Source organism: Callospermophilus lateralis (assembly GCF_048772815.1).
Source record: "Callospermophilus lateralis isolate mCalLat2 chromosome Y unlocalized genomic scaffold, mCalLat2.hap1 SUPER_Y_unloc_1, whole genome shotgun sequence".
NCBI classification, from domain to species: Eukaryota; Metazoa; Chordata; class Mammalia; order Rodentia; family Sciuridae; genus Callospermophilus; species Callospermophilus lateralis.
Window position 1 is genome coordinate 199,580 of NW_027510163.1, and position 13,807 is coordinate 213,386.

Genomic DNA, 13,807 nt, shown 5'->3' on the forward strand with positions numbered 1-13,807 from the left:
CTGAGTGCACATGGAGGACTGAGCTACCCTGCAATAAATACCTCTTTGCTGCTTACAGGGATCCTTGCCTCTTGTGGTCTTTTGGGTCTTTTAGCTTCACTGATCAAAGTTCCTTTCCTTCTTTTAATCATAACCTTTTCTGTTTGGTTTTGGGGTAAACAGATGACATGATGTGTGGGATCACCAGAGTCAGGTTACTTCCTAGAACTCCCCTAATAGTGGAAGTAGAACATGGACATTAAGTACAAAGCAGCCATTTTATTTCCAGTGCACATTGCTGCCTTAAAGGATTGACTCCCCTTCCCCATTTTCCCTTGTTCTACTGGGGAGAGAACACTGAGCCAAATCACCAACACCAATTGCTTACTTTCTTAGCTCAGGCTATCTCCTCAAAAGATTAGTGGCCAGGAGGTGATGAGAATTACTGAAATGATTGTCAAACTTTTTTAATTTTTAGATATCACACATGTGTGATATATGTGACATCTTCAAAAATTTTTTCAAAAATTTTGTGACTGTCTTGCTAAGTTGTCTAAGGTCGCACCGGGTGATACTATATATGTATATAGGTATCTTTTTGTTTGAGATTCTGTGGTATATTCCCTTTGGGGCTCAACCTCTGAGCTAGAATTCCAACCCTTTTATTTTATTTTCAGATAGGATTTTCCTGTTTGTGAAGCCAAATTTATTATTTATTTATTTATTTTTTTTAGTTAAACAATGCTTTTATTGTTTGAGTACATACATAAATTTATGCCACCAGGGCAGAGGCTGTGGATGACTCATATATCCAATTTGGGGGAAGGACCTGCTTGGTCTTATAATACTGAGCCAATCGGTGAATTCGGCTCTCTATCAGAATCAGGCGCAATTTAGCATCCTTATCCTTTCTATTCCTCTCAAGATGCTTTCGAACAGCAACTGCTTTCTTAATTAAATGATAGAGATCCTCAGGAAGATCAGGGGCAAGTCCTTTGGACTTCAGGATTCTCAAGATCTTATTGCCAGTCACAAAACGTACTTGTGCAACACCATGTGAGTCCCTCAGTATCACACCGATCTGTGAGGGAGTCAGACCCTTCTTAGCCAGTTTGTAAATCTGCTCCTTCACGTCGTCAGATGTCAACTTCAACCAGGTGTGGACGCTGCGGCGATAGGGCAGAGCCGACTGGGACAGGCCCTTCCCGGGAGCATGCATGCGACCCATGATGGCGGCAGTCAAGGACCAAAAAGTGTGAAGCCAAATTTAAAGAGGAGAGTTTATGTAACCAGGTTAATGGGGTGTAATAGGAGCCAAAAAGAAAATGGAGTATAATCTGAGCCTGGGAAAAGCAGAAAAACACCTGAGAAATTAAAATATTAATGTCCCATGACCCTGGGCAGGTCTTAAATCAGAGTTAATGAAGTAGCTCCCAGTAAAACAGGGAGATGCTAATCAAACCGCCCTAAGCTGTTCCTGCCCTGGTTTCTGCTCCACATCTCATCAGTCCACCAGTTTCCCACCCTTTGACCTTTCCACCTGTGCTGGGAGCCATCAGCCAAGTAGGTATGACAAATTCCTTGCCAGCTTACTCCCATGCTGTCTAGTGGAAGGACTTCTGAAAGGTGACCTTGCTCAAGGACCAGGGCAGGATCCGTGTTTAGGGTGTTCCCCCTTTAGAATAGGGCGGTTTAGCATAATAGATTAGGGTGTTCCCCCTTTAGAATAGGGCGTATCCTGCTGCTGAGTTCCTCTTGAGTTCTTAGGGTCAGACAGTATAATTCGGGAGACAGAAGCCCAGGAGAAGTGGATTTGGGCAGAGAACGTGGATTCCCCCAGAACGTGTTTGTAGACGGCCTGTGTGAGTTCGGGAATAAAGAATTGCTGTTTGAATCTACAAGCTGAGTGGAGACTCGTGATTTGTGCCCAGCCAGAGACTGCAGCACACCTGCATCCCCCATCACATGCACAATAAAGGGAAATAAAGGACAGAAAAGTGGGAGGACAAAAGATGACCTTAGGTATAAAAGGGAGAAGACCTTGCTTTTCAAGGGATTTCTAGTTTCCAATCCCCTTCTTCCTGGGGGTTGGGTGTTAATCTTTTCTGCTCTCCCTTAATTAAGCCTTCCACTTTCCACTCTCCACGTGCTTCTCTGGTGTTATACTTCAGCATTTGGGGAAGCAAGGACCCGTCACAGTAAACACAGTTAACACTGTAGATCCTGACCTGAACCTTGGGCTCCTCCTGCCTCAGACTCCCCAAGTAATTTTTTTTAATTGTTGTTTGTTTCTGTGGTGAGGGTAACACCCAGCGCATCACCCATGCTGGAAAAGCACTCTCAAAGCCATAGCTCAATCCCATCCTTACCAAGTTCCAAGCAAAGGCTTCTAACTTGGATATTTTTCCAACCCAGCAAAGACACTCCACCTGAAAAGGACTGGGACCAAGGATCTGTCACTCTAGGATATTTTAGGAAGTGATTGGATAACATTAGCTGTCAGTTATAAGGCAGAGGTGTTCCTGGAGGCGGCCCATTAGTGTTTCTGGGGTGGAACTGTCCAATCAGATTCATGAACAGAGGGGAAGGGCGGGCTTTGGAAATCTCGCGGGCTTTTCTTCCTCACCAACTTGGCTCTTCCTTCCTGGGCCCCATGTGCTCTGCCCTAAAGGCCTAGGTGATTCTGAGCAGCCCATGTCCCGGAGATCTCTGGTGCTCAGGGGTTCCTTAAGAGAACACGGGTCCCCAAGGAAGATAAAAATGGTGAGTATGTGACAGGGGCTGAAGGTACGCAGTCAGCACCTGCCTTGGGGCCCCGCAAACCAGTGAGCTGCAGAGCCTGGCGGAGTCGCTTCTGGAGGTTGCCCTGGGTCTCTACCCTGGTCCTGGCGCTTGGGATGGATGGTAGAAACTTGAAGTCACCTCCCTGGCGACTGACCCTAAGCCTCTATCCCCTGGTCCCGCGGGGTGAGCTGGGTGTTGGGTGCCCGAAATTGGTGCAGAGGGTGCGGCCTAGTCCTCCATGGTATTTGTCTCTGGGATCCTGCCCTCTGGGCCTGAGGGGTGGGCAGGTCCCTGAGGTCAGCTCAGAGCATGAGGCCCAATTCTTGCTGGCAGGTGGCCCTGGGCTCCATCCTGTAACTTCCATTGTTGAATGGGCTGCTCAAGTCCCTGGTTTTCCCTAGCCTTCCTGCTGGTGGCCCGCCCCCACTCTTCCAAATGTGTAGGAAGCAGGATCCCAAATCCACTTTCCTTTTCCCTGTTTAGAGTCTCTGAAGGCTGCTGTAGGTCCTTCATTTGCAGTGGCCTGCTGCGTTCTAAAATGCCATCTTCCTCTCCACTTCCCATCACTCTCAAATGTATTTTCTTCCTGTGTTTCAAATGAACACAGTCTATTAATTTTCACTTTTCCTTTGGTGAAGTATTGCAAGGAATATTTTCTTTTTATATTGGGGATCAAAACTAGAGAAGGTTTATCAGTTAAATCCTCAGGACCCCCCCCCCCCTTTTTAAAAAGAGATCATATACCACTTGTTTTGGACACAGTCCTCCAGTTTATGATCATCCTGCCTTAGCCTCCTGAGTCCCTGGGATTACAGGCATGTGCCACTATCTCTGGCAAGCATAACCTTTTTTTTTTTTTTTTTTTTACAAAAGAGAGAGAGAGAGAGAATTTTAATATTTATTTATTTATTTTGGCGGACACAACATCTTTGTTTGTATGTGGTGCTGAGGATTGAACTCTGGCCGCATGCATGACAGACAAGCATGCTACCCTTTGAGCCACATCCCCAGCCCATAACCTTTTTTTTCTGTTTCTGAATATCATCCTTTAGGGGAAAGAATAGTAACTTGACACATCTTGTGTTCTGGTAAAATAGCGGCTTTAAATGAAATAAGGCAGTGGATTATTGATACTAGGGATATTGAATCTTTAGCTACATCTTCAGCTCTTTTTTGTTTGTTTGTTTGTTTTGGCAGAAGTCATTTTTCTTCTTGACTTTTATTACTTATACATGACAGTAAAATGCATTTTGACATATCATATGTAAATAGAGTGTAACTTCTCCTTTTTCTTGTTGTACCTAGTGTCCATTCACATGGCTCATGCAGTCAAATAGGATAATAATGTCTGATTTATTCTCTTGTCATTCATCTCCAGCCCTTTTAAATTTTATTTTCAGACAGGATCTGGCTATGTTGTCTAAACTCGCCTGGAACTTCTGATCCTCCTGTCTCAGCTCCTTAAGCTGTTGGAATTAAAGGCACTGGCCACCATACCTGAGGGAAATAGTTTATTTTGACCCAAATATTAATGACCATCCTCAGGAACATGGATTCAACTTATCCTGATTGATGTATGTGTCCTATTCTGGAAGAAATTACATCTTTTCTAATAACAGGGATTGAACCCAGAGGAACTTAATCACTGAACTGTATCAGCAACCCATTTTATATTTTATTTTGAGACATGATCTCACTACATTCCTTAGGGCTTTACTACGTTGCTGAGGGTGGCTTTGAATTTAGCAGTCCTCCTGACCCAATCTCTCAAGCTGCGGGGATTACAGTTGTGCCCCACTGTGCATGACTGACAAAAACATTTGAAAAGGAAGTTATGCATGAATACATGAACCAAGTGCATTGGTCAGATGATCAGACGGGTGGCTATAGTAAAAAAGGGGAAATTTCTTCTGTAGGTCCATTATTACATTGTTAGCTTTGGAAGATGGTAATTATGTCGGGTAAGGTTGGTAATATATTCTGAGAAGTTCATTTGTTTGGAGAATTTTTGAATAATACAGAAATTAAGGTAATTGGCTTTGAAAGAGTTTAAGAGAGCCCAAGATAATTGTTGCCAAGCATACAGAACCCTGTCTTATACCTCATGGTGGTCTAGTTCCCCAAAGTCAGGTGGTCTGAAGGTTCATTGATATAGAGCAAGTTCATAGAGAACTTCAGTTCACACCTGCCTAAATTCTGTTTTTTGTTTATCTTCCTAAGGGCTAGACACCTAATCTGATTTTCTCAGGCAGGCTTCTTTGGACACCTCAGAGAGTCCTATGTTCTCAACCACTATCCATTCCTGGGGCTGCCACCATGTGCCCACAGCTGTCCTGTGCCCTGCATGGTAAAAGGAATTTTATGCCCTGGGTCAGCTCCTCTTAGAGGACAGCCAGAGTTGTGAGGTACAGCCTCTTGGGGGATCAGCTGAGGTCTTGGGGCCAAGAAATGTCCTGGAACAAGCCTCATCTAGACAACTCACTTCTTGGGACCTTGTTTTCTCTCAAGCCCTATTCCCATTCCTTGGAGAAAGTTGGACAGTCAGCCTGTGGATGCTGGTGCTGAGGGGCCAGGTCAGCAGTGACTCCTGCCCTTTCATTCTCTCACAGTGTGAAAGAGCAAAGCCTCCCCCAGAGCATAAGGACCACCCACCCCAGTGCAGAGCTGTGCAAACCTGAAAAGCCTCGTAGACTGGAGTCATGGTCCAGGTCCCTGGGAGGGTGATCCTGGAGGCTTTCAGTGAGCAAGACCAGGAGAGGTCATGTCCCAGCTGTCAGAGACCTTCCCTTCCCCTTGAGCCTGACACATGTGTGCTCCCTCAGTACCAAAGCTTTCTGTGTATCACTTTGAAATGATGTGCTCACTTTTCTGATGCCCAGGTTTATTTATTCAGAGCCAAATGGGATGGACTATTATTAAAGAGGCAAGAAAGAAGTGATTTTAAAGTCTAGTTATATTTCCATTGTTAAAATCCACAACTTACAGCCAGGTACCCTGGGGCACACTTATGATCCTTCCTGCTCCAGGGTCTGAGACAGGAGTGTTGCAAATTTGAGGACAGCCTTAGCAACTTAGCTGGGCCTTTTGCAACCTGGTGAGACTGCATCTCAAAATAAATTATAAAAATGACTGGGGGTGTGGCTTAGTAGTAAAATATATCTCTGGGTTTAATCTCGGGGGAACCTAATCAAAAAAAAAAAAAAAGAAAGAAAGAAAGAAAGAAAACTCCCAATGTATTTTTTTGCTATTCCTGAGTGTGCATAGAAAGTTTGTAAGATTCAACCTTGTCTTTCAAATCGAAATCCAACCCTAGATTACAAAATGCCACATAAGATTCAGAGAAACATTGTCTTGCATTATTGCTGAAAAATAGTGGTGGATACATTTATGAATGTGATTTCATAAAAACTAGTATCTTTCCTTCACCAGGTGATGAATTTGACAAAGGATGCCAGTTTTTCACCATTGTTTTCTGGACTTGACAGGTTCATGTCAACTGTGTGGTTTTTTGGTATCAGGAATGGAGCACAGAGGTGCTTAAACACCAGCCCCTTTTAGATTCTTTGTTTTGAGAGTCTTGCTACATAGCCAAGGGCCTCAGACTCCTGAACCACTGGGTTACAGATGTGCACCATCACACCCATCTTCATTGTAAATTTTAAGGACAATTTTGGCAATACCTGAAATACAAAATTATGACCATTTAATCACTGAATATCAGTGAAATAGTAAATGACACTTGTTTTCTGGAAAGGAGCGATACAACTGCTAAATAAGGGTGCTGATTCCTTTAAGAGCACTCCCACTATGTCACTTGATTCCTGTTCCCTCCTAAGTGCCTCCTAAGGCCACTCCTTTGGGAGCAGGCCTTTTAGCTTATGAAATTTGAGAGCAACATGAATGCTCCCTCTACTCTCTCTGTCCTCTACAACATTTTGGCTGGTCTTAGATGCAGTCTACTATTTTCAATTTTTTGAAAAGTATTTTTTGTTGTTGCTATAATTGGACACAAAACCTATTTATTTATTTTTATATGGTGCTGAGGATAAAACCTAGGGCCTCTCATGTGCTAGGTAAGCACTCTACTGCTGAGCCAGAATCCCAACCCTCCTATTTCCATTTTTAGATGTAGTTTTTCTTATATATACCCCCCAAATACAGTAAACCATGCCCTAAATTTCACAGAATTTACTGAAATGCTCAGTGTGTTTTTAGAGAGTGTAGATTATGAAAACATGCAATCTCCTTTGTGAGAAAGTTTGTTGTCTTTCCATTGATTCTGTTGTAATTTATGCCTCTTTATGTACCTTTTGTATTATAATCATTTTTATCTCTCATTATGTGTACTTTAGTTTTTTTCCTGAGTTTGTGTGTGTGTGTGTGTGTGTGTGTGTGTGTGTGTGTGTGTGTGTGTTTGTGTATGTGTGTGTGTGTGTGTGTGTGGACTGCTGGAGATTGATCTGAGGGCCACATACATGCTTGGGAGGTTTTCTACTACAGAGCTACTCTCCAGTCCAAGAGAATTAGTATTGTAGACTGTTGTTTATTTATTTGCTTACTTATTGTGTGCTGGGGATTCATGCCATGGACTTGCTCATGCTTAGTTCTCCTCCAGAAATGAATTTCAATTTGTGAGCAGAGTTCTGGTGTTTTAGTGGGGAATAAACCTACAGGCACTTGACCACTGAGCACATTCTCAGCCCTTTTTTATGTATTTATTATTTCTGTTTCTTTTCTTTTTTTTATATTTTGTATAGTTGTAGATGAACAAAATACATTCACTTTGTTTGTTTGCTTTTTCTGTGGTGCTGAGGAACATATCCAGTACCTCAAACATGCTAGCAAGTGCTCTGCCACTCAGCTACAATCCCAGACCCCCTTTTAATTTTTGATGAAGACCAGTCTCTCTAAATTTCTAAGTATCTTGCTAAGTTGCTGAGACTAGCCTCCAACTTGCCATTTCTCTGCCTTGACTTCCCTAGTGGCTGAAATTACAGGTGCACACAACCACACCAGCAGTTGGAATGACTTTTTTAAAAAAATATTTATTTTTTATTTGTAGTTGGACACAATACCTTTATTTTAGTTATTCATTTTTATGTGGTGCTGAGGATTGAACCCAGGGTCTTGCACGTGTGAGTTAAGTGCTCTACCACTGAGCCACAACCCCAGCCCCTGGAATGACTTTTGAAGACTTATCATCCAATTTATCTCCAGATGGAAATAGTATTGAAAATCAGTTTCTTTGCTTTTGTCCATAGTTTTGAAATTTGTACGTATGAATCTCTTTGCTTTATTTTTGCATTATTATGAAAATGGTATTTAGCATATACTATTATTTCTTATGTATATATTTGTAAAACTTCATGGCTTGGTAGTTTATTTACTTCTTTATTAGTTAGACTTTGTTTTTCAGAGCAATTTTTGGCTTACATAGTTTATTAGTCAGTGTTCCCTAGAGGAACAGCATCAAGAGGAAGTTTGATTATAAAAGGGGACTTATTAGATTGGCCTATTTGTCCCAAAGCTGGATGTCCACAGTGGCCATCTGCAGGGTGGAGAGCCTGAGAAGTAGTAGCTGCAGAGTCCAAGAGGCTGAAGCCTCAGAACAAGAGGGATCAGTGGTGCTGCCCTAGTCCAGACCAAAGGTTCTGAAAACTCCCTGGAGAATCAATGGCAGACTCCACTTTGGGAGAGTGAATCAGGCAGGGTCTGATATCCTCAGGCCATTGCAGTAGCAAACAAGAACCTATTGGAGAAGAAAGGAGCTTGCTCTGCTGCTGCTTCCTTCTTCTTTCAACTTTTGTTCCACCTAAGACACAGTCCTATTGGATGGTGCTGCCTACCTTAAAAAGGTTTGCCAGTTTGGCTCACTATCCCACATGCCAATCATTTGTAGATACACCCTCATGGACACATGCAGAATCTCATTAATCATCAGTATCTTTTAATCCAATCAGGGTGACAATTAAATGTGTTATTACTCATACTACGGAATACCCCTTCTTTCCAGCTGATAGTCTCCAATGTTTTCAAAATATTGCATTGGTGTAGGGTGTTTGTTAGGTTACTAAACCAGTGTTGAACATTTGACGAAGTAATGAATGAAGCAACATGTTATGATAAGCCAAAGTTAATCCTTTACCTTAGGGTTCCTCCTGGAATCATGTGAACACCATGCATGTTGAGTATAGATTTCTCATGCTGTGAATCTCTCCTGGCCTCCACTATACATTTGGTGGGATATTTTAGATCTCAGTGACCTTTAAGGATGTGGCTGTGAACTTCACCCAGGAGGAGTGGGCTTTGCTGGATCCTTCCCAGAAGAACCTTTACAGAGATGTGATGCTGGAAGTCCTCAGAAACCTGTCTTCTATAGGTAATAATGATGTTTTTAAAATTAATCAAATAGAGAACTCATGTTTATTGTGTTCATTTAAGTAGAAGGTGAAAAGGGAATCAGTTGGTGAATTATTGCAGCATAATAACATGTATCATTTGGCAAAGAATTGTTAGCTCCTAAATATTCATAATGATTGTTCTGTTCTCTCATTTTAGGAAACAAGTGGGAAGACAAGACCACTGAAGTTCAGATTGAAAACTCCGGGAGCAATGTAAGGTAACTGTACTCACAAGAGGAGTCCATGAGGGGGTTTGAGAACTGTCATGTAATATTTAAAGGAAACCAACGAAGGAAGTATGCATAATTTGAGAAGTATTTATTCTTATAGTGCTTTTTACCTGAAGTATATACTTAGCTGTAACAGATATTCCGTCTTTTCAAAGTATTTGACATGCAAAAAGTACTATGAAATTGCATATGTGAATACTACTATTTGGATAATAGCCATAGAGAAGCTGTGTTGAAAAGGACTGTTTGCTTTCAATCTCCTTATTTTTAGGAAAGTTGAACAAGTCACAAAACCTAGCCTTTACCTGATGTTGGTAGTAATGTAAAGATCTATAAATACATAGAAAATTGTGACTGAATCAAGCATTGATTATGTGCTTGTCACTTCTTCTTCCTTAAAGAATTCATATGGTAAACTCAAAGGCACAAAATGGTGTGGGAAATCCTTCAAATCAATTCCAATTCTTAATTGAACAAAGAAAAATTTTAATAGAGTAAATCCATGTCATTTCCATGACCTTCATTCCTTCATAGGCAAATCACATCATACCCTGGACACAAATCCTACAAGCATGAGGAATATGAAGAGAAGCCATGTGAATGTAAACAATATAAGAAATCTCTGGTTTCTCCCCAAAATGTTCACACACAAATGTTAATAGAAACTGGAGATGGACCTTATAAATGTACAGTATGTGGGAAAGTCATCCGTCATTCCAGTGGCATTCAAAGGCATAAAGATACTCATACTGGGTGGCAACCCTATGTATATCAGCAATGTGGTGAAGCCTCATCTTCTCCCACACGTGTTCCAAGACACATGAGAACACACAGTGAATGTAAACGTTTTCAATGTGAGGTATGTGGGAAAGCCTTTTGTTTCTCCTCTTTATTAAGAAGACATGAAAGAACTCATGCTGGAGAGAAAGTGTATGAATGTAAACGAGGTGGTCAGACCTGTATTTCATACACAAGTCTTCAAAGGCACAGGATCACACACATGGGGAATGAACGTTTCAAATGTAAGGTATGTGGGAAAGATTTTGCTTATCCCAGTGTACTTAGAATACATCAGAGAATTCATACTGGAGAGAAGCCCTATGAATGTAAGCAGTGTGGAAAAGCCTTCACTCAGTCCTCTAGCCTTCACTCACATGAAAAAATTCATACTGGAGAGAAGCCCTATGAATGTCAGCAGTGTGGAAAAGCCTTCACTCAGTCTTCTGGCCTTCACTCACATAAAAAAATTCATACTGGAGAGAAGCCCTATGAATGTAAGCAGTGTGGCAAAGCCTTTCTTACTGGCTCTGGCCTTCAGATACACGAACGAACTCATACTGGAGAGAAGCCCTATGAATGTAAGCAGTGTGGGAAAGCCTTCACTCGGTCCTCTAACCTCCACTCACATAAAAAAACTCATACTGGAGAGAAGCCCTATGCATGTATGCAGTGTGGCAAAGCCTTTGTTACATCCAGTAAGCTTCATAGACATGGAAGAACACATATTGGAGAGAAGCCCTATGAATGTAAGCAGTGTGGCAAAGCCTTTTCTACATCCAGTTCTCTTCAGATTCATGGAAGAATGCATACTGGAGAAAAGCCCTATGAATGTAAGCAGTGTGGCAAAGCCTTTGCTACATTCAATTACCTCCAGTCACATGAAAAAACTCATACTGGGGAGAAGCCTTATAAATGTGAGCAGTGTGGAAAAGCCTTTTCTACAACTAGTAACCTTCAGATTCATGGAAGAAGACATACTAGAGAGAAATGCTCTGAATGTCAACAATGTGGAAAAGTCTTCACTACTGCCTCTGGCCTTCAGATACATGAACGAACTCATACGGGAGAGAAGCCCTATGAATGTAAGCAGTGTGGGAAAGCCTTCACTCGATCCTCTAACCTTCACGCACATGAAAAATCTCATACTGGAGCGAAGCCCTATGATTGTAAGCAGTGTGGGAAAGCCTTTGCTACATCCAGTTACCTTCAGATTCATGGAAGAATGCACACTGGAGAGAAGCCCTATGAATGTAAGCACTGTGGCAAAGCCTTTGCTAGATCCAGTCACCTTCATTCACATGAAAATACTCATACTAGACAGAAGCCTTATGATTGAAAGCAGTGTGGCAAAGCCTTTTCTAGATCCAGTTACCTTCAAATTCGTGGAAGAATGCACACTGGAGAGAAGCCCTATGAATGTAAGCAGTGTGGCAAAGCCTTTGCTACATCCCCTATGCTTCACAGGCATGGAAGAATACATAGCAGAGAAAAGCACTATGAATAACAACAATGAGGAAAATCTATTGCCACATCCTGTCTGCTTCACACACGTTAAAAACAGATACTGCAGAGAAAACGTATGCATGAAAACAATTGGTAAACTTTGCTGTTATTACTGTTTCACTCATATACATGTAGGAAGTTACTGGAGAAAAATCCTTTGAATGTAAAACCTGGTAAATCAATATTTCATGTCATCCTCAAAGACAAGGAAGGACTCACACTGCTGAAAATGTGTGTGTGTGTGTGTGTGTGTGTGTGTGTGTGTGTGTGTAAAAGAGAGAGAGAGACAGACAGACTCTGGGGATTTAGTCTGGTTGTGCTCTACCACTTAGCTACATTCCAGTTACTTTTTATTTTGAGACAGGGACTTGCTGCATTTCTTACGATCTTCCTAAGATGCTGAGGCTAGCCTCCAACATTGATCCTTCAGAATCAGCCTCTCAAGTCTCAGGAATTAAAGGCATACACTACCACTTCCAACTGAGTAACTCTTTAAGTGTATTAAATTATCACAGATTATTCCATTTTCCCTATTGCCTTCAAAGCCATTTTATTCACATTGAAAAACAAACCCTCTGAATGTAAGCAGTGTGGCAACACCTTTGCTACATCCCATCAGCTTCATAAACATGGAAGAATACATACCAGAGAAAAGCTCTGGAATACATACCAGAATACAAAGTAGAGAAAAGCTATATCCTGTCAGCTTCCCCTCCAGCCCTGTTTTCTTCTCATATATGAAAACACAGAGAGAAGCCCAAGTTGTTGAGCTGTTCTAGTTTTGTTCAGTTGTATGAAAAGACTCATACTGTAGAAAATGCTGAGTATAAGCCATGTGAGGCAGTATTCAGCTTTCAGAGTTTTCTTCAAAGACATAAAGAATTAACATCTGGGAAGATCCTTTTTCTCTCTTTCAAAATTGTAGTAAGACTTTCAACTTTCCAGGTCCCTTAGAACAGTATGTAAGAAACCACACTGGAGAAAAGTCCTGTATGTAGAAATGTGGTAGGATCTTTGCTTGTTTCAGATCCATTTGAACTTGTTCAGACTTGAGGATATTTTAATTTTATTTCATTTTATGTATTTATTTTGAGAAAAAAACTGTAGGTGTGCGAAAATGTTTGTGCCTTCATTTCTTTTTTTATCTATTCAGAGGTATCAAAAATGCACCCTGGTTTGGAGAGGAGCATTGCATCAGCATGAAGATTTTAAAACAACATGTTTTCTTGGTTGAATCTCTCTTATTTTTAGATTCCATTTTCCTGTATTTTGAATCTTTTGTGTCTAATGTTTCATTACATATTCTGTATGTTAGTTTAGGCCTCTCCACTCCTACCTTTTGTACAGGTTGGTGAGATGTCTCTTCTGAACTTCTTTCCTCTCTGTCTTTGTTCACATTTCACCCAGGAGTGCTCCACCACTGAGTTTCTCCACAGTCCTTTTAATTGTTGTTTTTTGAGATGGAGTGAGGCTGGGAGCTGGGACCATAGGGATGTGTCTGTGTAACCTGAAGCTGGCCTCTTTCTTTTCCTTGATTGCTTATTGAGCTGTTGATGACTCTGGGACCCCACTTTTGACACTTGTGCTTGTTCTAAGTCTCATGTATTGTGCTGTATGTAAGCACATTAAAGAGCATTATAACATAATGTCATTTGTGTATATTACTTGGAGAGGCACTTTCTCAAAATATGTTTTGTCCTATGCTTGAGTTGCTTTCTTTTTTCTTTCCCCAGTTCTGGGGACCCAATCCTGCCTTGTGTATGGTAGGCAGGCATTCTTGCACCTAGCACTCCCGTAGCTCAGGTGATGAGTTTGCTGGTGCTGTGTGTGTGGACTCCACTGATGACCACATCAGCAGATGCAGCTCTGCAGGTGTTTCCTCCACAATTGCAGATGGTCTCTTCCTTCTTAAAGGTCTTTTATATCAGTGAAATTTTTTTAAAAAACTACATCCAACTTAGCTTTTCTCCCCATGAATAATTCTTAGGTGGAATATCTAGAAAAATCAGGTTTGATTTCTCTCTGTGTTTAGAGTAGCTCAGTAGCCCTGGGAAAATTGTGTGATAGTTTAAGGTTTAAGGTTAAGAAAACCTACTTAATACACTCTACATGACCAAAGGGTTGGTAAAG

General features: G+C 41.4%; 1 protein-coding gene and 1 pseudogene across 1 annotated transcript; one reads left to right on the forward strand and one right to left on the reverse strand.

The window, feature by feature from the left end:
* Positions 1–736: 736 nt before the first annotated feature.
* LOC143639896 (small ribosomal subunit protein uS15 pseudogene) lies at positions 737–1,222 on the reverse strand (annotated as a pseudogene).
* Positions 1,223–9,108: 7,886 nt separating this feature from the next.
* On the forward strand, positions 9,109–11,510 carry LOC143639895 (uncharacterized). The gene is made up of 3 exons (XM_077107923.1): positions 9,109–9,142; positions 9,322–9,382; positions 10,295–11,510. The coding sequence occupies exons 1-3, from the start codon at positions 9,109–9,111 to the stop codon at positions 11,508–11,510; spliced, it is 1,311 nt and encodes a 436-aa protein (XP_076964038.1).
* The last annotated feature ends 2,297 nt before the right edge of the window (positions 11,511–13,807 follow it).

What these genes read in the sequence shown, in the direction of transcription:
- LOC143639895 (XM_077107923.1), top strand. Translation starts at nt 9,109, where the DNA reads ATGCTGGAAGTCCTCAGAAACCTGTCTTCTATAG. An exon ending in CAGAAACCTGTCTTCTATAG is followed by an intron (nt 9,143 to 9,321) that starts GTAATAATGATG and finishes CTCTCATTTTAG; the next exon opens with GAAACAAGTGGGAAGACAAG. An exon ending in AACTCCGGGAGCAATGTAAG is followed by an intron (nt 9,383 to 10,294) that starts GTAACTGTACTC and finishes TTTATTAAGAAG; the next exon opens with ACATGAAAGAACTCATGCTG.